The following is a 26,990-nucleotide window of genomic DNA, read 5'->3' as shown; positions in this document are numbered from 1 at the left end:
TGCTCCTCTGTGACGGGAAGTTTTGGGGAACTGTATGAACTTCTGCTCCTCTAGAGAGCCAAAGTTAGCTCTCAAGTTCTGACTTTAACAGCAGTTTTTAAGAACACCATTTAGATTGACTTTTGTTACCAGGTTTAATACTGAGCTATAGAGGAATACTGAGTGAAAAGATACCAGCCAGACTAAATTGTGTCGTTTTCCAGGCTCCCATGGGGAAAGCGTAATTTTTAATTCATGTAGAGTTTTGATTAAGTCTTGTACAGTAAACTGAGTTCTAACTGAAATGAAATTTGGCACAGGGAGGCCGCACACTTTCACTGGCATTCTTCACTACTCAAGCACTTACCAATCATAATGGGAGTGCCTTCAGTCTTGAAATGATTAGCGAGCTCTCTTCCCTGTAATGCTAGTTCAGAACCCTGGCTAGGTAAGAAAAACAACAGGTTTGTCATCCTCACTAGGCTTAATTCTCTAATTATCCGTTATACTCATTAACTGCATAAGTAACCGATTAGAAAGTGGCTTAGAGTTTTTCTGTGTAAGCATCCTGGGGCAATCTGAAAAAGGTTTTTAATGCAACTTACAGATTCTGGTTGGACCAATGAATTTGCTGTAAGCCTAGTTAGCCCTGGAGCACCTGGAGTCACCCAGCTTCTCTAATGTGTCTGCTGCTTGTCTCCCACAGCAAGGGAACAGCTGGTAAACCCCAACACGTCCCTCCAAGCAGCTGAGAAACAGCCTGGCTACAGCTGTCAGCAAGGGGGAGTCTGAAGTAACAGAACTTCAGCAGAAACATAACAAAAATAAGGTGTTGATGAAGGTTTTTATAACAACATCTCTTAAGATAGGTTTCCCCCGTAATTGCACAAGCAATTGCAGTACTCATACCGCAGCTGGCTTTAAAAACCAAATCTCAAACAACATTAGTAATCTGTCCAAAGCAACACTCAGTTGAGCTTTGCTATAATCTCCCTGCTTTCCTTTTCAACCATGGGGACCAGACAAAAGAAGTCTCCATGGAAGCGAGAGGCACACACACAACACGTGCACGTACTCCAGGATTCGGAGCTGAAGCCATACATCTGATGGAGACTTATATTCCCCTTAGAATGCTGACAGCACTCTCAAAAGTGGTGACAGAAGCTCGGCAAGGAAATTACACAGATTTTTTAATATCTTGTCTTTGTATTTCTTCATACAGTTCTGAAAGGTTAACCTTTTAAAAAGCCAAAGAAAGCCTGCGTGCCTGCTTCTCAAGTTCCTGGAGAGATGGATTAAGTGCAGACAGAATACAAAACCGGTACTCTGGGCAATGGTGTATTTATGAGAACAGATTCAGTACCAGTTGTGCTGGTGCAGCTCTGAAGTCTTATTTCCATAGAGTTAGAGGTGCTGGCTGGAAATAAGCCCAAGACATAAATGCTATCCACTGCCAGTGACCAGCTGAAAAAGATGCGACACTTCTCAGCGTGGTAGTGATGTTGGCTTTTCGTAATCCTGAAAAACATTTGTGCTCCCTTGTAGCAGCTCTATGAGCAATTCTACCCAGTTCACAAAGGAATCTATTCTATATTCTTACATGCAGGAATAAAAACCTTCATACTGGCTGGGCCTGTCACAGCTGCTATAAATAATAGGTGGATCATCTGCAAATATAAGCTCTGGAACAAAAAAGATTAAAATTGGCTGTATAAAGCTTTACAAAATACTGAAGAACTAAACTACTTTCCTCCCACATTAAGAATCACAACGGTCACATGCTCTTTTAGAATATTTACAGTAGAATTTATGCTAAATAAACATAACTCATGAGTAGTATTTCATTTGACTAGAATTTTCATACATGCTAAGGCAGCATATATTCTTTATTTCATGATTGTATCTATCCTCAAACGTTCAGTGATTTGTTAGTCTGCTTAGTACTGCCTAAATGATAAAAATCCAGCCATTTTACTTTTGATAAATGCTGAACATTATTTCTCCCAAATATATTTGTAGGGTTCTTTATTGTGTATGAGTGTCAGATTGTCAGAATGGAAAAAAATCCCTCGTTTTATCTGTCACACTATTTCCAAGCTGCTCAGCAATTTGCCTCAATCCTGAACTGATAGGTTAGGTCTGTGGACGAAGTAATAATTTACTGTCAGTGTGCAGTCAGTTCATTATGGCCGCCAGACTGCGTACCTGCTTCAAAAATTATGTTTGTGGTGCAAAGGACTAGGCTGAATTCCACAGTTTGGATATCATTAAGTAATTTATACCAATCGCAAACTGGAACCCCAAGCCCACAAGAAATTTAGCAACACCTTCATTTGTAAGCACTTAGCACAACCAAAGGCAGAAATACAGGGTTTATAAACAAGGAACCCTTAAAAGATTTATTATCTCTTTTATTATGCCTATTATCCTATGTATTGTAATGGTAATTTGCATTTTAAGGCATTCAGTCTTTTTAATAATTACTGAGCTATTAACCACATATTGATTCTTACCTGACAAATAATATTTTTGATGTTATTCCAAAAAGCTGATTCAAAACAAGCTGTACCTCAATCGAGCCAATCCATTGCCATGACCCAACAAATGCTGCGGGCTTGTCTCCAGCATCAACCAGTGCCTTTGCAACATCACGATGAAAGAGAAAAAACAAATGTCAACAACATATACTAGGCAATTCCACCACTTTTTGTGAACAAAGCTGGTTTATATATGTGGAAATGTGTTTTGAACCTAGCTGGTCAAAAGCAGACAAGTGGTTGTTGAACTCATTCATTGTGGTACTGTTTTGGAAACGTCACTCAAACACTAATACAGAACAGGGCTTATAAACACAGAATACAACCCCAGGTCCACAGGCAGACTTCAAGCTGGGATGGTGAGCACTGAGCTGTGTAGTATTGGAGTGCATCATTTGTACCGCAGAATTCACAGACTTAAGTACCTGGATTTCCATTCAAAGCATCTCAGAACACAACCCATAAAATAGTGCTCTGAGGAAGAGGCCACTGAAATATGCTGAAGGTTGTGGTTCATTTTAAATTCTTCTCCACTCTGAGGCTTTTATGTTACATGCAGCACTTGAGAGGTACCTTTTCCGCCCAGGATACAAAGCCCACAAAATCTTCCAGAAGAGGGCAGTAGACTTCAGAGCTCTAAAAAATACTTCAGGGGTGTATAGTCTTCAATTGCTTTTAGGTTGAGGTGGGGGCTGAGAAACGTTCAGGAAATGCAGTTTTAACTTTAGTGCTCACATCCCTGTTACATATGATGAAAGTCATTTTATGAACTGAATCAAACTTTGCTAAAAATGTTCAGTAAATAAAGAACTATTTTTAGAAGACTGAAGATAACTGCAGTATTTCTTGCTAGGCATACCATATTAACCACCCAAGCCTACAGTTTTTCTTCAGTGTGTTAACAGAAACGAACACATCCAGGTACGCACTCGAATTCACAATAGAAAAAGAAGTGAAGGAGAGTTCAAAAACCAGGAAAAGCCCACTACTCTCAAAGACAAAATTGCAAAAGAAAGCAGTAAATCAGTGCATAGCATCTGGGGACTAATCCAGCTGTCACTGAAGACAAAAGTCAGTTTTAAAACTGATTTTAATATGGCACACCGGGTTCTTTGTTGGCAAAAACAGTGAAAGTGTCATAATCTGAGCTTCTAATAGAACATTAATCCAAGGAAACATTTCAAAGACTATTTTAATGAGCCTTATTTGTACAGATAATGTCACCTGACACTGACAAACATTTGGAGACAGATTCCTATAATAAAACTTGTTAAAAAGAGTAATTCAGAACTACTACAATTCAATTTAAGAGGTAAATTAAAAATATCACACAAATCTGAAGTCTAAAATATATGAATTTGGTATTTTAAAAATAATCCATACAAACTTTTCTAAAGAAATATGCATAAGACAATTAATCTGCCTGAATGTTTGGTACCTGTTGAATTTCCTTGTGTGTTGGTATAGGCGTATCAATGTAACCCTGGTGCTTGAACCAAGAACAGATTGTCTGCAAAGACCGATAGGCACAGCCCCAACCACTGTCATCAATCCGATCCTGCATGTAGTGGTGATAACTATATATTCCATGTACCAAATAAACCTGCACAGAAAGAGATAAAACCGATGCAACTGTGATCAGATTAATTTGTACTGAGAGAAGTCATATGACTTGTCACTTGCACTGTAAAAGCTTTCAGCTGGGGATTGCAATCTTTGGAAGAACTGAAGGGTTGTTATTCATGCATAATTACTCCTCCTTTTTTTGTCTCCTAAACATCTCCATTCATAGCTTTAGTTTCTTGTCCTGGTTCTGAGAAACTTTCAAAATACGTGCTAAAAATGTGTACATCCTTTTCCAAGAAAATGCAATTTCTTTGGGACAAATATAGTTAAAGCAATGCCATTTTGTGCAGAGAAGCCCTTTTGCTTAAAAGGTCAATTCTGTTACTTCACTCTCTCTCACCTATACAATATTGACTGTCTAAATTACGTCTTTTAACAACAAATCTTCAGAAAAATAAAAATACTTTCTTACAAATGCTTCATTTTAAACTTACCATACCAGACTCTGTACCAGGTGAATTAAGATGTAAGTGTGGATTTCTGAGATATCCATCTTTATATGGTTCATCTGGAAAATGATAAGCATTTGCTCTCTTGAAATATGGTCTGTCACAAGGCAGATTGAATAACCCATGTAATTCCTACATGCAAGTTAGAATAAAAATAAAGAGCACAATTCAAATTTTCAATCAAGAGAAACACCACATTGTAAGTAACAATAGAGACATGAACAATTTTAAGAGAACAGTTTAGTAAATTTAATTAAGCAGATTAATGTATTAATATTCAGCATGTATGTTTACTACTAGATCTCACCTCTCAAAGGAAGCTCACACAGGCTTACCTCCTTATCTGAAGGGCCCGCTATTTTATGCGGTCCTGTTAGATAACACCTGCTGCTGAAGCCCCACTCAAGATATCATGACTGATAAGTGTCTTATGAAAGTATGGTAAAATACACCATAACAGAAAAGGATTACAGTTTTACCCATGCAGTAGTGTAGATATAAACACTCTGAATTATAATATTAACTAATATTGAAGACGTACAAATACCACATACTGAGACAGAGTAAAGATACTGAGCTTATGGTTTAAGCAGATTCAGTCTATTTTTTAAAATCTCTTAAGCACATTTAACCACATTTAAATAGATATATTGTCTTATTTCACAGAGCTTAAGAGCGAAAGGAATGATGAGATCATCTAGGATAACGTGTGTAACACAGGCAACACATTTTACGCAGATGACCCAACACTGAACTCATTAGCTACAGTAACCTGTAGCAATCAGTGGATAAAGGTGAACAGAAGACAGCGAGCAGTAAAGACTTATGTGCCACCAGTGCCTGAGGCCTCTGCAAATGCAAGGCAGAGATTAAGTTTTATATAAATGTTTCACATGGAAGAAGAAAAATGAAAAATCCCCATGGCTTCTACACCTTTAAGACAGCAGAAGATTCTTTCTCCACTCTCAGTATGGGTAACTGTGTGACCTGAACTGGTATCCGCCAAGTACATATCTCAATCCGAAACCATCACAATATTTTTCCACCTCATCCATATTCCTTTTTCTACATGTGCCAATCCAGAAGGCAAAACCCAACCAAACAAAAGCTAGCTAAGGCTGGTCAGCTGTAAGCCACAGAAAGCAGCTCCCGCTCCCGTCCCCCCCATCCCCCCCCCCAAACAAAAGAACAGCCAACCTCAAGAAAGAAACCAAAACAAACAAAAAAACCCCAACCCTAACTCTTTCAGGACACATGTTAAAGCCTGAAAGCGATAACAGGCTACAAGTAATCTGATATTCTACTATGGAAGTGAAGAAATTCAGAGAATACAGTACCAGAAGTATAATTTAGATAAAACCTATGTAGTTAAAGTTTCAATTTTGCAAGGGAACAACAGAGATCTGATACATTTTATAAAATAACTGCTAATAAATCAAGCTTCCATATTCAGTATACTACTTCAGTTATAATAAAATTAAAAAATAGTAGTATCTGTTACTATTTATTCTATGTTGGCTAAATGAAAAGCTTTACCACTGCTTCGCTTACAATAATAATAATAAATGATGATGATGTTCCATTAGTATTTGTTGCCTTTACCTTTCTGTAACTTTCCAATTGATCATCTGAAATACCTGTAGGATACGAGATTGTTACAAGATGATTTTTTCCTGGTAACATGAAGTGAAATTGTTCTGGTACCACAATTGATGTTCCCTTCATATATTTCATGATACATCTTTCCATGTCAGTTAATTGCCTGTGAATTGCTTTCACTAGGAGATTTTGTACCCTGCAAAGTAAAAGGGAGAATATTTAAGAACAGTGATGGTGGATCATTTTCTCTCATAGCTCTGATAGTTATACAATACTTATATGCATACTTGGACCTGGTCTGATGAACTTACTGCTTCCGTGCTTCCACTCCCACAGAGAAAGACAGAACCTCACCATGCTTTACTCAAAGCATGTCTGCAAACAGAAACTACTTCCTAGTGATTCAACCCTCCAAAGTGCAGGTACCCTGGTCTCATATCAGAAACACAATCATTATGAGTATTTGCCAAAAGAAAAGTTACCTATATGACTATTTGCATTTTATCCACCCCACTTAGCATCCTTCAGAGTCAAATCCTATGGAAAAAATGCAAGGAAAAAACCAGAGGAAGACCCTAATGTTTTCCACCTTCACCTAACCAGCTGCAGCCCCTTACATAGTACTGATATTACAAAGACTCAAACACACTCCAACTCTCACTTTTATGCACACTCATGTACTTAAAGAGTTTTTAGAACATTTTCCTGACTTTCTCAATTCCTTGCTATGCAATGGTCACAAGTTATCAGGTCTATCAGACACTGACAAGCTGCATTTTTCTAGACAGCAAAAGGATTGTCTCTCCAGTTTATTAAAGCTAACAGCTGTCTACAGGAGCTTTTATTATTTACACAGTTAAATTCCATTACAAAAATACTATATGCTACTTTATTAAACTGATTAATGATATGACATGATAGCTTTGCTTCATTATCCTAATAAAAAGCAGAAATGAAGCTGGAAAAAATCACAAGTTCAGGATAACACTTACTTTCCCCATGTTTCTTCTGGAGAAACAGATACAACAACATCAACTGGTAACGTCATATTAATGTAGTGGTGCTCCTTATTTTCCCTTTCAATGACTGGAGCCAAAGCAGCTAACGAAGACGTCATTTCCAACATGAGGTCTATATTGACTATCTGCTGCTGCAGAGAACACAGACACCAATAGTACAGCACATGCCCCAAGAAGGCAAAAGTAAGATTGCAGATATTTGGCATCAAACTCAGAAATGAAATAATCTGGTTTAAAAAAAAAAAAGCTAGTAATGTTAAAGACAAACTTCTGTGTGCTGACCTACTGTAGATGGATCTCTGCACTCATGCTGGGTCTCAATGACTTTAAAAGGATTCTTTTAAGTCATATCAATGTCTATTTGTGTACAGAAAAGCCTGACGAGGGCAAGTCTAAAAACGTTTAAATGATAGGCTGTCTGATATAATTTATTAGTATGGTGAGACACATACCGTATCTTGTAACTTTTTATCCTTTTTTTTGCCAAGCTTTCGTTTGGTCTCATCATCTTGATCAGATCTGAAGTACCAACAGAAAAAGAAATGTCTATAATATGAAATTAATCTATTAAAAATTATGTATTTTGAAGTATACTCACTGTATAAATCGTCTTATCTCCTTACAAGCAGAATCATCAGTCAGCTCTGGAACAGTGTTCATACCATTGTTAGGCCACACATAGACTGAACTGTGGCAAATTCTTAACACAAGAACATCTGAGGACAGTTTGTTTGCAAGATCACTGAAAACATATCCTAACGCCTTTTTTGTTGATGCCTCTGAAACACAATAAGGATATGATTAGCCTAGAAAATTCCCTAACTTTTATAGCTGCTAGACATACATTAAAAAAATTAATATGTTTTGACTTGGAATAAAAACCATAAGTGCTATTATAATCACAAAAAATGGCTATGTAAACAAAAACTGGAAAAATATTTCACTTAGCAGGTCTCCAACATTCACACTCACACCTCACTGAACAAAAGTGTACTGTTTCTCTCAGATGCTGTTAAGTACAAAGAGCTGAATGAATTACAGAAGAATAACTTGCACAGTAGTTGATTCTCACATCAGTAACTCTTAAACAAGCTTACAGTTGCAAACAAACTCCCACATATGGTTATATTTAGTCTTTTGAGTAAATACAGGAAAGATTCAATCTGAGTCACATGTTTCTGACTTTATATCATTATCCAGAAATACAAACCAAAAACCTACTAAGTTTTTGGAAAAGCAGGGCCTACGCTCCAGCTGCAGAACAAATGTTGGCCAATGTACACCTGTAAGCCACACCCTGGTCAGCCTGAATCTTATTACTGGTAACAACATCTGTCTTTCAGAGCTTGACTTGACTTTTTCAGTTTCATCCAGACCTTACAACCTGGACCAATACTGGGTATGACAGAGCAACTTTTGCACATTATCAGCATTGTTTTCCTCACTAAGAAGAGGAATTAACAACCAATTACTTAGCTTGTTAGGCTTTGTATAACTTGTGGCATTCTATCAAAGACTATGTTGAATTGTATTTCTTTAACACATTAACTTAAGACTTGGCCGCTATTAGTTGACTTTTGCACTGGAAATCTATAAAAGCTACAGTATTAGAAAAATCAAACCCCAACATATTTAGCTAAATCTCCTCCAGAAAAACCCGCCTCATTGCCTTCAAAGGAGTGGTCTGCCATAGTCGCATACTAATTATTTATCTGTAGAATATTATGCTGCACTTGGACAATCTCAGTATCACTCTGCTTCGCCATGGTTAAAATTCACTGCACTGTAAACAAACTCAAATAAATAGTCTTTAATCTGAGGATGCAATTCACAAAAAGTTGCTATGCATTAGGCCAACCTATTCAACTCTTCTATTCCACACTGTGAACTGAACGGAGGCAAAGTTCCCTTTCAAGGTTCACTAGCACTGAATTCAGAGTTTCTAGTACAGACATATCCTTTTAAAATGCAGAATGAGCTACAGCTGAGCTAAAGGCACCCTCATTCCACACTCAGCCCTGTGATAGCTCAATGGCCACTGATAGCCTTGAACAGACTTTTTGAAGTGAATTTCACATTACTGTAAGAACATGGGACTAGAGGAGCCTCTTCACACCATATAGTCTAGTCCCTTGTTATCACATGGAATTGCAGTAGCCAATCCCACCTGAGTTCAGTAGAGGAACTAGTTAGCTCGTTCATCCTCTCTACTGCTCTAGAAAGACTAGACCACAGTCTCAAAAGTGTATTATTAACATAATCCTGTGTGGTGGGTTGACCCTTGCTGGGGGCCAGGTGCCCACCAGAGCCGCTCTGTCACTCCCCTCATTCACCAGACAGGGGAGAAAAGGTATAACGAAAAGCTTGTGGGTCGAGATAAGGACAGGGAGAGATCACTCACTAATTATCGTCACGAGCAAAACAGACTGAACTTAGAGAGGGAATTCATCTAATTTATTACTAGGCAAACCACAGTAGAGGAATGAGAAATAAAATCAACTCTTAAAACACCTCCCCCCACCCCTCCCATCTTCCCAGGCTCAACTTCATTCCCAGCTTCGACCTCCGCCCCCCCTCAGCGGCACAGGGGGACGGGGAATGGGGGTTACGGTCAGTTCATCTCATGTTGTTTCTGCTGCTTATTCCTCCTCAGGGGGAGGACTCCTCTCATCATTCCACTGCTCCAGCATGCAGTCTCTCCCACGGGAGACAGTCCTTCACCAACTTCTCCAACATGGTCTCTTCCATGGGGTGCAGACCTTCAGGAGCAAACTGCTCCAGCGTGGGTCCCCCACAGGGTCACAAGTCCTGCCAGCAAACCTGCTCCAGCCTGGGCTCCTCTTTCCATGGGTCCACAGGTCCTGCCAGGAGCTTGCTCCAGCGTGGGCTTCCCATGGGCCACAGCCTCCTTCAGGTGCCTCCACCTGCTCTGGCATGGGGTCCTCCACGGGCTGCAGGTGGAATCTCTACACCCCCTCATCCTTCCTCCATGGGCTGCAGGGGGACAGCCTGCTTCACCATGGTCTTCTCCATGGGCTGCAGGGGGATCTCTGCTCCGGTGCCTGGAGCACCTCCTGCCCCTCCTTCTGCACTGACCTTGGTGTCTGCAGAGTTTCTTACATCTTCTCACTCCTCTCTCAGGCTGCAAAAGCTCTCCCTAACTTTTTTTTCCTTCTTAAATATGTTATCACAGAGGTGCTGATTGGCTTGGCCTTGGCCAGCGGCGGGTCCATCTTGGAGCTGGCTGGCATTGGCTCTGTCAGACACAGGGGGAGCTTCTAGCAGCTTCTCACAGAAGCCACCCCTGCTACCAAAACCTTGCCATGCAAACCCAACACATCCTGTTATAATCAAATTCATTGTCACTTAAGTTATTCTCTGTTTGCTTAGAATTTCAGAGTCAACTTCGGGATCACACTGAAAGCGATCTCAATACCATATTCATAAGCAGGAAAAATATGTAAGTAAAATGACCTAAAAATGGCACTTTAAACTTTACTTCAAATTAAAATAAAAAACACGCAGTGGAAAAGACTGCCAGAAAGTTAATGGAGATAAAAAATAACATTTTTTGACATAATCTTTAGAGGTTTGGGAAGAAGCAATTAACACCTAGTGAAATGCCATGAAAATAAACATCATAGCTAGTTAATTAACATTTATAGAAAATAACCTTTTATTATGAAATCTATTATAGTCTTATAGACCCACCATCAGTAGTTGCTAGCTGAAATGCAAGGTCCAAGCCTCCTCTTATTCTAAAGACTATGTCCATAGCTTCTAGAGTTACCTAAGAAGAAAAAAGAAGCAATGAAAATGAATAGCTCTTTCAACATGCTTTCTCTCAAGTTAAATTGACTGTTATTAGAGCAGAAAGGTAATTAAACACACTTGTAAGTGTGCATTCATCTTGGTTAGGAAATCACAGCTTCAGGGAAATGGAAAATAAAAAAGGGACACATATACAACTTCTAGAACCCACACTGAGCTTCACATTTAACAAGAGCTGCTTATGCCAGTACAGAAACCAGCCAGCTGTTTCTTTCCCCTTCCCAAGTCCCTGTTCTGTGTCCCCACAACTGCTGGTTGCAGACATTTTAATATGAACTTCATCAGAGAAGCCATCCAGATGGAAACTGCCCTTTTATTGAGAGAACATTTTTTCAGCCAGACCAATTCCCAGTCAAATCCAACATACCGCTACAAAAACAGTTGTGCCAGTACAGATAGTAACAAAAGGCGACAGCCCAGAAAAGGGTGGGTAATGCTCAATCTAAGTCCACAAAAATAAATTCTTCACAGCCTTAATTGCTCTTAAAAAAACCCCACCAAACACCTGTAATAATAATTACATTAAGACCCTTTGGAAATAATTATCACGTAACTTTTTGCTTACCAAGTATGGGAAACTTCCAGGTGCAATGCTATCATTACTCATGAAATAAAAGGACTAATTTTCTTTCCATTATTCTAAGCAGAAACATCTAAAGATATGCATGCCCGATGAAAAGATAAGCATCTACATTTTTAGCTTTAGGCAAAGGATTTTAAAGTTTCCGTGATTCTGGAGTGCCAAAGTTTACTTCAAGAAACAAAAAAGGCAAGATTACAATGTCTAACATTTTGGTTCCTGAAGCATAATCCTGAACTATTTTAGATAGCAGTTATCTACATTAAAAAGGTCTTAGAGCACGGGATCCGCGAGTGAAAAATCCACGCATGTGAAAAAAAGTTTGCCTGGGTTGGTATGAAAGGTGTATTTTATCTGAATGATTACAACGCGAGAATAACGTTCGTGAATGGAAAGCAGAGCTCTGCAAAAGGAGCAAGAGAAGATTTGGCCTTTTCGTAGTGGCTCATCACAGACAATGAGGCCTCCCGACAAATCCCCGACAAAAGCCACGCAGGCTGAGACCCCCAAGGTCCCCAAGGACGACGGGGAAAGGCTGCTGCGAGGGAGGGGCCGCCACCCCGCCTGACACAACCCGGGGCCTGCAGAAGGGCCTCGCACCCTGAGCTGCCCAAGGGGCCTCGACACCTCCCCCGAGGCGCGCCTGGAGGCCCAAACGCCGCCGCGGAGCACCCACCCGGGAGCGGGCAGGCGGACACCAGCAGCCCTCAGCCCGCCCCGTTCGCCACTGGACCGGGCAGCGCCGCAGACCGCTCCCCCGCGGCCGTTTCAGGTACGCAAGCCCCCGGCCCCGCTGCTAGCCCGGCCCGAGCGGGAGCCCAGCCCAGCCCGGCCCGGCCCTCCCCTCCCCGCTGAGGACGGACCCCCACGCGCGGTGCCCGGGGCGGGCTCACCACGTCCGTCAGCGCCGCAGCGGGGGCCCGGCCCGGACGCATCCTCCCCGCGCACGCGCGCTCCCGCCCGAGGGGAGGCACCGCGCGAGCCGAAGAGGCGAGGGGAGCAGTCTGCCCGTTCCCCGTTCCCCGCCCGGCACAAACGTTCGGCGGGAGTCACGTGACGGCTAGTACCCACCCCCCCCCCCACGCGCGCGTACATCCGCACTGCGGTGCTGCGCAGCCGCGGTAGCCTTGGGCTGTACCAATGCCGGAAGCGGGGGGGGGGGGAGGGAGAGACACGACACAGAATAGGCGAGACTTGCCCCCCGCTCTGCCTGTTGGACTTTCCCGCCTCCTAGGCAACCGGCAGCAACCGAGGGCGGGCGGCGGTCGCGGGCGGTCCTCGCCGCCGTGCCGCCACTCGGTCCTGTCCGTGCCGGTCTCATGCGAGTGAAGGTACCGGCTCCGGCAAGTAGGTGCCGCGGTGCCGCTCGGTTCCTTTTTGATTCCATACCCTGCGGTGCTGCCGCCCTTACCGGTGTGCCGGCGCGCTGTGGTGGTGTGCGTAGAGTTGAGCTTTCTTCAGCTTGGGCAATCAACCATAGCTGTCCTTAATCCACTGTATGTGGTGTCAACGCTCTGTGGCAAAATACTGGTATTTCCTCACCTTTCCTACACATTCCTTGGGAGAGGCTCCAGAATCCTGCTTGCCTGCCTGCTGCCTCTTCAAGGCCAGGCTCCTCCACCTCCTCACCTCCCCTCAGTCGCATCGAAGTGCTGGGCTCCGGAAGTCCTTCCCATTAATCCCTTGATCAACGATCTTTGCTTTACACGGTAGAATTTAATTTATTTTCGATAAATTACTCCTATCCTCCTTGTCAATAATGCCAACTAGCTTCATAACTGTGAACCCTTGTTTCCAAGGGTCACTTTTCTGTCATCTCTTCTTTCAGAGGTTCCTTACCCAATGTCTAGATCTACCAATAATCAAAGAATAGTACTGAGTTTATCTGATGAAACGATGGTGCATTTTACACTGCATGAACCTCCTCCACATGTTGAAAAAAAAAAATTACTTCAAACTTTTTAAAACTTCTGCATGCTGTCCATCCTGTGTGCTGAGCATAACCAAAACGTGGCTAGCTCTTCCATTGTACACTGTTCCAGCAGATAATTTTTTATTAAAAATATATGTATATAAATTCAATATTATTATTTAGAATCCCACTGCTGTGCTGCTTTTCTACTCTGCACCCACATGCCAGATACAGCTAATGTTGGACTTGATGATCTTAGAGGTCTTTTCCAACCTTAAAGATTCTATGATTCTATAATGTAGTGTGATATTAATCTCTCAGAGTTTTCTGCTGCCTGAGTTATTTTCATTCCTATCTTCCATCTTGCCTTTGCCTCCATAGTTAATACAAACATGAGACCTGATATACATTGTCTTTAATCTGTAGTCCACCCTAATGTCTTAACTTCCCTGCTCTCTTTCGAGCTGTATGGACACTTAAGCTATTTGTTTTCATATCCTTGATTTTTTTGGATAATTCTTATGTTTCATGATTTTCAAGAAACAGCTTTCCTAACACATTAACCAATTTCTTCTACCTTAATTTCCATTCCTGGTGAACTTACCGTATATTGTTGTCTTCCTCCTCAAGGGAGTTCTTCCTCTAGCTGATTCTGATTCCCATCTCTACTAGTTTTCACTCTGGGAATCAGATCCCTGGTAATCCCAGTGCTAAGCCTGCTCTCTATTCAAGCCCTTGAGTTCCTTACACTTGTTGACTAGGCATTTTCCTTAGTTCTGTCAGACTCCAATGAGCACGACGATGAGGAAAAACTAACATTTACTGTAAATCATTTGCATTGAAACCAAGAAAAAATTGGAGATATTTACCATGACCAGGTCTTGGATTAGTTAGAGGGCTTCCAAAATTCCATTTTTATATTTTACCCCAGATTTGTCCATACACTGACTTTCTATACTGTTATTAGAAAGTGACTGAAAACCATTGCTAGAGATAACCCACAAGATGAAGGACGCTGCTCAGTATGTTTTATTACTAGCTGTTAATGCCACCAAAACCTCTCATCTTAGTACTCTGAAGATACCTGTTACAAATTTTGACCCAAACTATGTAAGTTTAGTAAGAGTTGCACCAGTCGTATTACAAATGCATTGATTTTCTCTCTCTGCTCATGTTTTGAGTTTGTTTAACAGAGGATGTATAATGGTATCTAAATCTCACACCGTCCTATAAGCACCAAAGCTGTCAATCATGTTGTAGATTTATTTCTTCAGATTACATTTGTTGCTAATATTTTTAACCAAAACTTCTTGCATTTCACTTAAATAAACTCTTTACAGGTGTGCACTGCTTATAGACTTTTGCGGTAGAACAAGTAAACAAGGATACTTCAACCCTTCTAGTGCAGTGCACTGTCACACTGATCCAGCCATGCCTGCGGAAGGGAAAAGTGATATGGAGAGGATTGGCCTCTTCAGTGAAATGGGTTATGTTACCATTGGAGATAAATATGTATCACAATATATGCGTAAGTACATTTAATTTTAATCCCTGTTTAGTGATATGGGCCACCTCTAGTATCCATCTACATTCAGAATCACTATTTTCTAATTTTTTTTTTGTTAGAGGGAACGGCTTTTTCAAGCATATTCTTTGCTCAGGTCTGTATTATTGAGAGAAAGGCTTGATGTGTTGGAATGAATATATCAAAGAAAGGAAAAATCCAGTAAAACTGAAAAATATGTATGCATAATAGACTGATAAAATCTTTTCATGTATACATTTCTTTTTAATATTAATTATCTGCAAGTTACCAGTATTTTCCTGCTTTTGTGAAAAACAATAGTGTTTTTTGTGTGCAATTTTCAGCAGGTTTTTGTTATTGACAATTACATTGTCATTATTTTTAAATTAGTGTTGCAATTTTTTTTCTCTTCTGATCTGACTCATGTGTGTGAGATTCCCCATCCCATCTTTTTAAAGAATATTCTCCATTTCTTGTTGTTCAATGAGAATAGTCATTGAGAAAGGTAGTTTTTGTAATTAGTAAGGTTACAGAGGTTAACCATCAGTAGCTGCTTTGAAGTGATAATGCAAAATAATCCTGGCTTCTCAATACAGACATTTCTGCTGTGTTCTGGTGTCAGTGATGAACATGTCCACCAGAACCTTGGCTGATACACTTCTACCACACTGAGCTGCTGGGGATTCAAAACCCAACTGGAGGCACTTAAGCTATTCTACCTGGTCTGTAAATAGTGGGAGAGAGATGCTCCTCTGAAGTATTACTTGTAGTGTATAAATACACATCAGCTCTAGCTCTGAATTGTACTCTGGAGTAACCAGTCTCTTCATTGCCTGTAAAGCAGGTGCAGGGGTTAGAAAACTAAACCTAGGTGCTGTGAATACCTTCTAATAGCATTGTCTTTCAGATACAACCATTTACATGCATGATTTACAAGTTAAATGCACTGTAGTACATTCTTTGAGCCACCCAGATCTAGGCCTTAGTTTTTTAATGTAGACTAAGGGAAGCACTAACATCAAACAGTTATTTACAGTCCTTACTTTTTTAAAGGCCCTTTTAATGAAGCTGCGAGCAAGAACAGACAGATGTTACCTGGGGGGACCAAAACATTGTCAGCTCTGCAGGCAGGTTATTTTGAGCCTCAATTTGTGAGGATTTTCGATGGTGAAGCCTACTCAAACCCTGTTCAGCTAAGGAGACGCTATAGATTGGCAGAATCAAAGAAAAATTTGGGCAAAGCGTTCCTTCCCAGTAATGGAGACAAATTGCCGTAAGTGTTGTGAAAACATTTTAAATTGAGCTTTTTTCTTTTCTGTACGCTAAAGATGGTTTTCATAGATTATTTCTTATAAAACTTGTAATGAGAGTACAGTATTGTTGTTTCATGTAGTGTTAGTCAGTACTTAGAGAAGAATTTTGAGCAGCATCACAGGGAAGGCTGAATACAGGTAGGAATCAGGTCCTGATGCTTGCTCTTAACTACTGCTTTTTCTGTAAACAGTTTTCTTACCCTTTAGCTTTTTATTTTCAATGAAAATGAAGATCGCTATGGGAAAAGGGTGTGGATAATTAACAAAGGAATATTTCATTTTAATTTAGGAAGAAATCTGTTGGAACTTGTCAGAGACAATATCCTCTCCCTCCCATTTCTGAGCCTCCCAAAACAGAGATGGTATATATATTGTCTAAACAGTAGGAAGAGGGGCCATTATCCAGGTGCAATGTTTTCCTCTCAGTGAATCCATATCCATTATCTTTTTGCTAGAAAAAGTACCAATTATCCTATAGGATGATCAGAAGAAGTTACAGAGCTGAGGAATATACACAGAATATTAAAATAAATGCATCTTTGCTATTTGCACAACATTAATTGCATGACAAAATGACACCAATGCAAGTGGTGTCATATAACTACTATTATTATTCACATGTAAAAACAGATGGAACCTGGTTACTCATTTATCACTATACAATCTTGGTTTGTTCTTGTTGCTGCAATAAGAAACAGGAGAATTCAGGGCCTAGTTTTTACAGTCTCATGGTTTTATTTAGTCATATCTTTCTGCAGCTTTGCTTTTGGAAAGTTTGGAGAGTAACCTCTTGTTTATTTTATATATATATATATTTTAGGATGCAAGGATTAGCTTTTTTCTGTTGTATGTTACAGGAATGTCTTAGCTTTTAATAGGAGTGTAAGACATGGTGTGTTGGCTTTCTGTTGTATATATGTATGCTATTTCTGATGGGACAGACAATGCGTAAGCCCCATGTTTAAAACTTTCAACTGCAACTTGACTTTATAGCAACCAAATTATTTGTAAGGGTTTAGCTGTTAGAAATACCTAGGCACTGATTTCAAATCCATGTCAGTCAATGGGAGTCCTGTTCACTTACTTTCTGGGTTTTGAGTCCAACAGTAGGAGTCTTGCTTACAATGAAGACCTACTAATGTGCTGTCTTCCGTGTACTGCCTCCACAAATGGTCTTGGTGGCTGTGGGTGCAGCAGCTTGTGTTTTTAATCTTGTTGTAAGATTTTTGAATTCTTCTAGACATGAACTTACAGGTTCTTTATTGTCTTTATCGTCCCCTAAATCTGTACTGGCAGAGTAGTACAGAGCAGAGGCTAGAAAAGAGGTTAGGTTGTCTTTTATTGGAATCCTGAAGCAATTATGGAGAGTGATTATACATTTCTTATATCCAAAACTGATTCCCATCGTGACTAAGGAACTAGTGCAGAGCTCTGTTGCTGTTCATTGAGTTGTTATTCTTGTCTGCCTGAATGATAAGCAGCTTTTGGGAATCTTTCCTTTACATCGGAGCCACATTTGTTGTTGGCTGCAAATGGAAAGGTGGCAAAGATATCATATTCTGAAGATGTGACCGAAGCCTGAGCCTTTCTTCATGTGTCTGTTCTCTGTTATTTTGTTTCTGGCATATAAAAAGCCTACAAACAGAAGTGACATTTAAAGAATATGAAATAAAGAACTTAAGAGCTAGGAAACACCAAGATAAAGGTTGTCTGTGTATTGTCAGTTTGCCCATTTTTTTCTATATATGGGTTTGTGAACCTCCCTAAATAAAGGCAGGTTAGCGTTCTATGCAAAGATGACAAATGTTATCTTGGCATCCTAATCCTGTCAGTATTCTTTAATGGCCTTCTTAAGTAGGAACTCATTGAGACACTTTACTCTCTCCCCACAATAATTGCTGTAGTAGTAGATCCGTGGGCAGTGGATCTGATCTGGTTTTATATTTAACTCTTGAGATGTATATATAGTTTGGGGTTTCTACTTGCTGCTGTTTTAGCACACTAGATATGGAAAGCCTGAAATATTTGCAAAACATTAATTAATGTGTTCATTTGCTATTTTTAGATGTGGACTTGGCAGCTATTATGGAACCATAGGAGGTTCATATGCATACTTCAGTCCACAACTGAAAGCCAAAGAAAGATACATTCCTCCTGGAAAGAATTTTTATACTAATCCAGGAAAGAAAGGAACTGGATATGGGTAACTTCACAATATCACTTCTTCAAGAGTATTTTATTAAATGTTTCTTGAGTTTTGAACACTTAAGTTATTATTTTTGTTTTTACAGTTATGCAAACCTTACCATAGGTCAACAATATCCGCATGAACCTGATGGGTATGAAGTAGAAAGAATAAATGCAAAGGTATAAATATTTGTCTTTATTATATGTTAGTGTTATGATTATTTATTACAATTTACATGAACTTCTTGTTACCTGTGGTGTTTCCTTTAGCATGAAATCACTGATGTTTATTTACAACGTGAAGGAAGGAAAACAAATTAACGACCATGACCAGTATAAAAATGATTTAGGTATTGTTCATTTATTATTTTTTCTTTGAGACATCTGGCAGTATCCCACACAAGTTCTACCATTCAGTATTTGACCTTAATTTTTTTATTTGGAGACCTTAAGCTACAATGCAATAATGACCAAACAATGCCAATAGCAATAATAATAATACTTCTATGTTGTTGTCAGCAGAATGGGGCCTCGTTATCCTAGATGATATATATATATATATAAAAAAGTTCCTTTTTTCATATAAGTTCATAAATCTAAGAAAACTCATACATTTGCTTGCACTGATTTTAGTTATCCTGTATATTTTCATCACATGTAGTGAAAAATGGTAGCGGGAGGATGTTTTTTGGTCTAGGGTAAGAACAAGATTAGAAGAAACAATTCAGCTACCTGCAGTTGAGACAAATTCAGAGTCAAAACTAAGCATCCAGTACAGAAAATAAGAACAGAGAAAAGAGGGAGGTGAGATTGTTTCCACTGGATAGAAAAGAAGGAATTTGCTCTGAGTCATTAGCATGAATTACCAGGTGATACTGTGTTAGTGATGGTACATTTTATGCTTGTCTTTTAATGGTTCATAATGTTTTAACCTATTTTATTTTAAAATGGAATCTGGGAAGAATAGTCAACATCTCCCATGGTACAAAGAGCCAATTCCTAGAGAAGCTCAGCTTGGTAAGGTGCTCAGAATCTGGGAAACATATTGACCAGGGTTCACAGGTATGAGGAGCTGGGATGCATGCAGGTAGAATTTTCAAGTATGTATGCATACATGTATGCCCAAGATACAGGTATATAATACTGTTAGACACATCTTAAATGCACAGTCCTTTTCCTGACGTTTTTCTACCATACTTTCATAGTGATTGTTGTGCTTCCTGGTCAGTGAATCTATGTTATATTATACATGGTGGGTGTATAAAATACCTCGATCATCAAACAAGAGCAAAGAAAATTATAGTGAACATTCTCCAAGACTAAATTCACATGCTTTCCATTTTTCTCTTAGAAGCACATACAGTAAGAATCCTCAAGACTGTTTCTTTCAAAGTATTTGTTTTACAGAAAGTGCAAGAGGAACATAAACGGTTGGTTAAAGGAGGGCCTTTCAAGTTAAATCTATATCCCCAGGAGTATTTTGACATGAATCCCTATTTTACTGACAAACCTTTGCCACCTGTGAAAAAACCACCTCCAGAGAAGCCAATCGCACCACCTTTCAAACCAAGTTCTCCTGCTAAAAAGGTTAGTTTGTCTTATAGCTACTGGAGATGAAAGATAAATATTCAGGTATTTCCTGTTAAAAGCTTTGCTTACAGTACATAAAATAGAAATAAATGTTTGGTTTTGCTATGAATTTCTTATTTTTCTTGCAAAAGATATTATTTCATTTACTTTGTTTTCAATTTACAAAGCAGTGAAATCTTGTTTGACCCAACAACAACTACTAACTAGTTTCAAGTAACCTAAAAAGTGTTTCTCTTTAAAATCTGCATTGTGTTGTTAACATACAGTTAATTGACTGCATACACCACAAAAAGATACAAAGCAGAAGGTTATGCAATAAGTGACAGTAAGACTAGATTACTGTAGAAAAATGAAATACTCTCCTATTTTGGACTCTGTCACTCATATAATTTTTGAACCTGCTAATTACTCTCTGCCTATATAGACAAACATCTATAAGGTAATTCCTAGAAGTGTCATGGGAATGGATAGCTGGAAGGAGCAGAAAAACTCACGTTAGTCCCTCTGCTTGGGGAAAGGCTGCAGAATAAATGCAGGAGTTATCTGTTGCTTGTCCATCAGCAGACACATATTTGCAATCCACTTTAGAATTTGCCAACTCTTCACTAGTTAGGAGAAAAGGAGGAAAAGGATGGGAATAAATATATGTGGAGGGGCTTAGAAGGCGTAAGAAATAAAGCCTGGAGGTAGTATGAAGGATATATAGGAACATAGTTCATTAGTTCCAGTTGCTTAGTGTCATTATTTGACACTTTGACACTATGATATCTAAGGAATAACTGAAACGTGGTGGGACAACTCACATGACTGGAGGATCATGATGGATGGCTATAGGCCGTTTCGTAAAGACAGACAGGGAGGAGGTAGAGGAGTCGTGCTCTATGTTAAGGAGAACCTTGAATGTATAGAAGTCAACTACGGCGATCATGGAAGCTCTATCAAATGCCACTGGGTCAAGATCAGAGGCGTCATCTCCAAGGGGAATCTTACAGTAGACATCTGCTACTGACCTCCAAACCAAGATGATAAGGCCAAAGAATCAATATTTGGGTCACTTAAGCTTCGGGTCAACAGAACCTGCTTCTTATGGGTGACTTCAACTACCCAGACATTTGTTGGAAGAACAATACAGCAGCTCACGTGTTCCTGGAATACATAGAGGACCCATCAGTCTTATTTCAATCCCTGGGAAAGTTATGGACCGAATCCTCCTGGGGGCTATTACTAGTCAAGTGAAGCACGTGATTGAGAAAGGCAGCACGGATTCACCAAGGGCAAATCGTGCTTGACAAACCCGATCGCCTTCTATGACAAAATAACCTGCTCGGTTGATGTAGGGTGAGCAGTGGACGTTGTCTACCTGGATTTCTCCAAGGCTTTTGATATGGTTCCCCACAGCCTCCTCCTAGAGAAACTGATGCATTAGGGTCTAGACAAGTGGTCTGTGTGGTGGGTGGGGAACTGGCTGACAGGCTGCACCCAGAGGGTGGTGGTAAATAGCTGGCAACCTGTCACAAGTGAGGTCCCCTAGGGATTGGTATTGTGCCCAACACTGTTTAATATCTTCATAAGTGATCTGGATGATGGGATCAAGTGCACCCTGATGAAGTTTGCCAACGATACCAAACTGAGTGGGGAAGTGGATACTTCAGGAGAGCCACCCTACAGGAAGACCTGGGTAGACTGGAAGAATGGGCTAACAAGAACCTTGTGAAGGTTCAACAAAGACAAATGTGAGGTCTTGCACCTGGGAAAACATAATCCAGGAGTGCGGCACAGACTGGGATCCACCTGGCTGGAGAGCAGCTCTGTGGAAAGGGACCTGGGGGTCCTGGTGGACAGCAAGCTCAATATGAGTGAACAGTGTGCTGCTGTGGCAAACAAAGCCAACAGGATGCTGGGTTGCATCAACAAGGGCATCACCAGCAGATAAGAAGTCATTATCCCACTCTACTCAGCACTTGTCAGGCCACACTTGGAACACTCTCTTCAGTTTTGGTCCCTGCTATACAAGAAAGATGTGGACAGGCTCGAGAGGGTTCAGAGGAGGGCCACCAGGATGATCAAAGGACTGGGAAGCCTGCCGTATGAGGAAAGGCTGAGAGAACTGGGTTTGTTCAGCCTTGAGAAAAGAAGGCTTAGTGGAGACCTCATCACCATGTTCCTGTACTTAAAGGGTGGCTCCAAAGGAGATGGAGACTCCCTTTTTACTAGGAGCCACATGGAAAAGATGAGGGGTAATGGGTACAAGTTACTCCTGGGGAGATTCCAGTTAGACACAAGAAGGCATTTTTTCCCAATGAGAACAATCAGCCGTTGGAATAATCTCCCCAGGGAAGTGGTGGATTCCCCAACACTGGACAATTTTAAGATTCGGCTGAACAGGGCACTGAGCCATGTTGTCTAGACTGTGCTTTTATCTAAATGGAGCTTTTGCCAAGAAAGGTTGGACCAGGTGATCCTTGAGGTCCCTTCCAACCTGGTATTCTATGATTCTATGATTACTTCTTAAAATCTAAAAGGATATTTTTCCATTCCATAATGCATTCCATCTTGATATATTTTTTTGAGGTGAGATACTAAATTTATGCCATTCACCTTAGGCTAGACCTTAATTTCATTTTGAAATGGGTTTAAGATGCATAAATATCTCTCTCTTAAATGATTTCACATACCTAATACAGTAACATCCCTTAATCTGTCACTTTTTAGCTCTTCATTTTGGAGTTCCATTGTCAGTTATTTAATACTGTGCTCTGCTAACCACTATTTTCCTATTATTGTGTCCTTCACCCTTGACTTACTTGACTGACATTGATTCATCTGAGGAAGATGATGATAGCAAGGAAAATAGAACTATTCAGAAAGAGACAGCAAAAATGTTTACACATGAATAATTGCGTTGTGTGTTTGGCCTCATAGATGAGGCAGCTGAGATTTTTCAGAATGGAAATCTGTTCAGAAAAGTTAACTGCTAGAAAGTCAGCACCTCTTCTGGCTGACAGTGCTGGTGATCCTGCTCCAGGTTCCGCATCCTTCACACCATATATGCTTTCCCTGTATATATAAATTATGTGTACTTCCCAAGCTACTGCACACTTTCCCTCTCTGCTGTATAAATTCTGATGGGGAAAATTGCTTTATTGTTGATTGAATCACTTACTGCTGCACTTTTCAGGAATGCAGCCTCAGCAGACCGAGGGTTTAGCTGTACTAGTGGATTGCAAAGAATTAATCAGATCTCTGCATGGTTTTTAACTAAAATTTGCAACTCTTGTAGTACTACTGGACATAACAATTCAGGAAAAGCCAATGCCATATTCAGTCCTATATGTCAGAAAGCATATTGATAATAATGCCCAAGCCCTGTTGTACGTAACAATCCCTACACCAGTACTGGACATGGAGGTGTGCTAGTAAACTAATAGTCACATAGGAATTCCTTTTTTTTGCCACAACAGAGCTCATTTTAGTGAGTTATGCTTTTGCTTTTCCTGTCACATTTTAAAGATCCTTTCCTCAAAATCCAGACTTATAAAAGAACATTTAAAACTAAGAATTCATCAAAATAATGACTAAAATTTCTTTAGAGTTTTCATTGCAAATTTAAGGAATATTTGGGTGGGGTTTTTTGTTTTCTTGTGTGTTTTCAGGGGTTTTTTTAAGAATATATAATATTATGCAGTCTGCTAGTCAATATTCTTACCTGCTTTTGTATGAAAAATATTTTAACAAACAATTATATCGTAATTTAGCACTTTGAAAAGTGGTTTGTTTGGGGTTTTTTCCCAGTCAGGGGGCATGAAAGGAGGCACGTTTGATCCTTACCCAAGCCATTCTGCTGACCCTTATGTAATTACAAAATCTAAGGCTGTCACAACTAGTAAAGAACGACAGATTTTTCATCCTCCTCCTGGACCAAAAAGCAGACCTGTTACAAGCATAATAACTTTAAATGTCACAAGGTAAGCTCCTTTAATTTGAGTTCATGTTTCATGTATGCTATCTACCAAAAGTCATTAGCACAGCTGTTTATTACTGTCTAAAATAATTGAATAAATGAAGGAATGAATTATTAACAAAAGGATAAGAAATGTATAAGGAACTTGGCTTTCAAAATTTATTCCTACTCTCTTCTGTAAATTCAGGTTACTTTAAAAGGCTATACGTATCATAGAGACTTTCAAAATCATGCTATACAGATGTCACTGAAAAATTACTATTTTTTATCCTTTTCTGACTTGGTAAATGTAAAAAGGCCAGGAATGGTCCTGTTAAAAACAAAGTCTGTTTTTGCTTTCCCTTATGTTTATGGAATAAAATTGGCCCCCCCTGCTGGCAAATATAATATTAGGTAACCTAAGCCTGTGAAGCTTTTGAAACAATGGCTCTCAAATTGGATTCCTAACTACAAACATCTCACTGTGCAATGTTAGATTTCTAGTACACAGTCTATGTATATAGGTAAATAAGCACCTAATTCTTTACTTTTTTATCTTACTAATCTATCAGCCTTACATTTAAACAAATTTATTTTCTGGTTTTGGCTTTTGCTATTCAAGCAGAAAATCAAGACTGTTTTTTACAGTTATTTAGAGAAATAATTTTCAAGTGCAGACTTCTAAGCTTGCATGTAGAACAGTTAAGCATATTATTTTGCATACTCCATGAGTAACATGAAATGTTTTAGAAGTACTTGATTAAAATTTGAAAAACTGTCTTAGAAGAATCTGCTTCACATTTGTGATTTGTCTCTTGCATATCATATGTGAAGTCTAAGAAATACACCCCCCTTATTCACCCATTAGCTGTTCTATTTACTTTATTTCACCACATATTGGCATTTGCATATCAGTTTTTAAGTTGCAGGGATATTTGAAGTTATTTACACTGACAAAGCAGAACCAGAAGCTACATATTACTCCACATTGCTTTTCATTACTAATGGAAAGTAAGAAAGAATTGAAAGTAACTTTTTGGTACACCAAAAAAGCATGGTAACTACCAACACTGATGTAAGACAGTACAAACTTCCATGTATGCACTGGTGTTTTTAAACTAGTAAAAGGGAAAAAAAATGATATATTGGTCTGAGTAGCCTTCCTATCAGTGCAATTGTTTGTATTATTGTTTTATCAACAGAATAAAAATTCATGTTCCTAAATAAAATGGTTTTATTGGAAAAAAACCCTAATTGTATGTGAAGTAGGTTTCAAAACTGAAAGGGGGGAGACTGATTGTGAAGTATCACTATGTGCTTATAGGTACAGTTATGATGGACTCATTAAAAATATTTGTAAAGAGAAAAATTTCATATATCCTACAGAAATCCCAGAGAGAGAAATTAAAACTAGTATTCCAAATTCTCCACTACTGTTTCCCTCCTAAGAATTTTAAGGAATGTATATATTTTTGGTTCATTGTTCCGGGGTTTAATAGAATGAGAATTGTGAACTGAATTTGTTAAAAGTATGATGCTCATAGCTCATAGATTTTAAGAAATGTGGTAAGACATTTTTCAAATCATCTGCTTCCCCACTGAATTACAGTTCTTTATATATTTTCCAGTAGAAAGCTTATCTTCTGATATTTGGACTATAATCCTATAATTGGATTTGCTAGTGTAGATTCTTGGTCTCACGCAGAGCTCTATTGAAATAAATTTGACATCACAGGGATTCAAGTCATTAAATCTAATTACAGGACTGGGTGTACCGCAGTTTTTAATTTGTACAAAAACTTGTAATTTGTACAGTAATATTCTACAAAAGTCTAATAAGTTTCTCTTCATTTACATTTCAGATCATTAAATGTAAAGAACTACAAGACTGCACAGCTGACATCTTATTAGGTACAACAGGTGAAACGAAGGGTGCACTTTTTTTGACTCTCTAAACTGTTAGCAAATAAAAATGTGAAAAGTGGAATTCAAGTATATAGGGCAATTCAATCTGTTTAGTTATTGAGAATGCAATCTTTTGTTTCTAAATATAAAGCTATAATAAATAATTTAAGATCATTTATTTATTAAGTCCAAGGTTGTATTTTTATATAAATTTTCATCTTATTTCTTAACTGGACTTTTGAAACATACTTTTAGGAAACATGCATTCTAATGAGTAATTTGGATTGAAATTCGACTATATATTGCAGTGGAACAAAGTGCATATATTTTAAAGTGAGTATCAGTGTATGTATTAAGCAAGTTAGTCACATGTGGCCCACAGTGAAACTAAGGCCATTGTTTATTTTTAGTAGAATTACAACTTGTACCTTATTTCAACTATAGTTTTCTGTAAAAACTGTCTTAAAAATATCTAATTTTTAGTTTTGATGATCTTCTTAAAATGACCAATATCAAGCATTGTTCAAAACCAGACCACAAGTAGGCTGTTATGGAGGGGTGATCTCTATATACCAGCATCTATTTATCACTCTTCCTCAATTTCCTGACAACCGTAAGTGCTGCCATATTCTCCAAGAGCAGCTTAATTTCACTTTGTGTACATGGAAGGTTCCTAACAAATCTGATCCATCTTTCAAACTAGCTGCTTCTCAGATGGAACTGTGATTATAAATGTACACCTTACCTCCATCTTCATAATTTTTGTCAGGTTTTTGTATGTGGTCCAAGAAATTTGTTCATGTAAATCAAAGCTAATTTATTATAAAAAGTAAAAAAAATACTCAGCATTTATTTATCCAAATTATTACAGGAACACAAAATTTCTTTGTTCATTTTTATTAAAGATTTACTGTACACTGTAGAATATTCATGAAATGGTATCCTTACTGCTGTTTACAGGTTGATAGTTTGTAAAGAAATTCCAGACTGGATCTCAC

General features: G+C 39.0%; 2 protein-coding genes across 18 annotated transcripts in view; one reads left to right on the top strand and one right to left on the bottom strand.

Annotated features, from left to right (window-relative positions):
• Positions 1 to 13,150, bottom strand: part of UFSP2 (UFM1 specific peptidase 2) — an 18,000-nt gene extending 4,850 nt beyond the window's left edge. For 3 of the 15 annotated variants that reach the window (XR_008576918.1, XR_008576917.1, XR_008576919.1), the window contains exons 1-10: positions 12,484 to 12,661; positions 10,921 to 10,999; positions 7,808 to 7,988; positions 7,662 to 7,728; positions 7,183 to 7,340; positions 6,194 to 6,386; positions 4,577 to 4,723; positions 3,955 to 4,119; positions 2,493 to 2,617; positions 347 to 1,497 (exon numbers count right to left, since the gene is read on the bottom strand). Coding sequence is in view for 9 of the 15 variants with exons in the window: in XM_054824397.1 (XP_054680372.1) it covers positions 347 to 423; positions 2,493 to 2,617; positions 3,955 to 4,119; positions 4,577 to 4,723; positions 6,194 to 6,386; positions 7,183 to 7,340; positions 7,662 to 7,728; positions 7,808 to 7,988; positions 10,921 to 10,999; positions 12,484 to 12,555 (1,264 nt within the window). In the remaining 6 variants the exon portion in view is untranslated. Of the gene's footprint in view, positions 1 to 346; positions 1,662 to 2,492; positions 2,618 to 3,954; positions 4,120 to 4,576; positions 4,724 to 6,193; positions 6,387 to 7,182; positions 7,341 to 7,661; positions 7,729 to 7,807; positions 7,989 to 10,920; positions 11,000 to 11,605; positions 12,104 to 12,296; positions 12,416 to 12,483; positions 12,666 to 13,031 lie in introns of those variants that run through there. The other 12 variants (XR_008576920.1, XM_054824397.1, XM_054824403.1 and 9 more) reach the window with 9 other exon arrangements.
• C4H4orf47 (chromosome 4 C4orf47 homolog) lies at positions 12,103 to 26,990 on the top strand. Of its 3 annotated transcripts, XM_054824413.1 has the most exons (9): positions 12,833 to 12,967; positions 14,873 to 15,060; positions 16,111 to 16,330; positions 18,436 to 18,573; positions 18,662 to 18,737; positions 19,965 to 20,144; positions 23,940 to 24,112; positions 25,950 to 25,998; positions 26,953 to 26,972. In XM_054824413.1, the coding sequence occupies exons 2-8, from the start codon at positions 14,964 to 14,966 to the stop codon at positions 25,996 to 25,998; spliced, it is 933 nt and encodes a 310-aa protein (XP_054680388.1). In that variant the 5' UTR covers positions 12,833 to 12,967; positions 14,873 to 14,963; the 3' UTR covers positions 26,953 to 26,972. The 3 variants fall into 3 exon arrangements, with proteins under 3 accessions (XP_054680387.1, XP_054680388.1, XP_054680386.1); XM_054824412.1 differs by lacking the exon at positions 12,833 to 12,967 and adding an exon at positions 12,103 to 12,392 and having other exon boundaries at positions 25,950 to 26,990; XM_054824411.1 differs by lacking the exon at positions 12,833 to 12,967 and adding an exon at positions 13,230 to 13,329 and having other exon boundaries at positions 25,950 to 26,990.

Source organism: Grus americana, chromosome 4, assembly GCF_028858705.1.
Source record: "Grus americana isolate bGruAme1 chromosome 4, bGruAme1.mat, whole genome shotgun sequence".
NCBI classification, from domain to species: domain Eukaryota; kingdom Metazoa; phylum Chordata; class Aves; order Gruiformes; family Gruidae; genus Grus; species Grus americana.
Note: the sequence above shows the minus strand (reverse complement) of the source record. Positions and strands in the feature narration are given on the sequence as shown.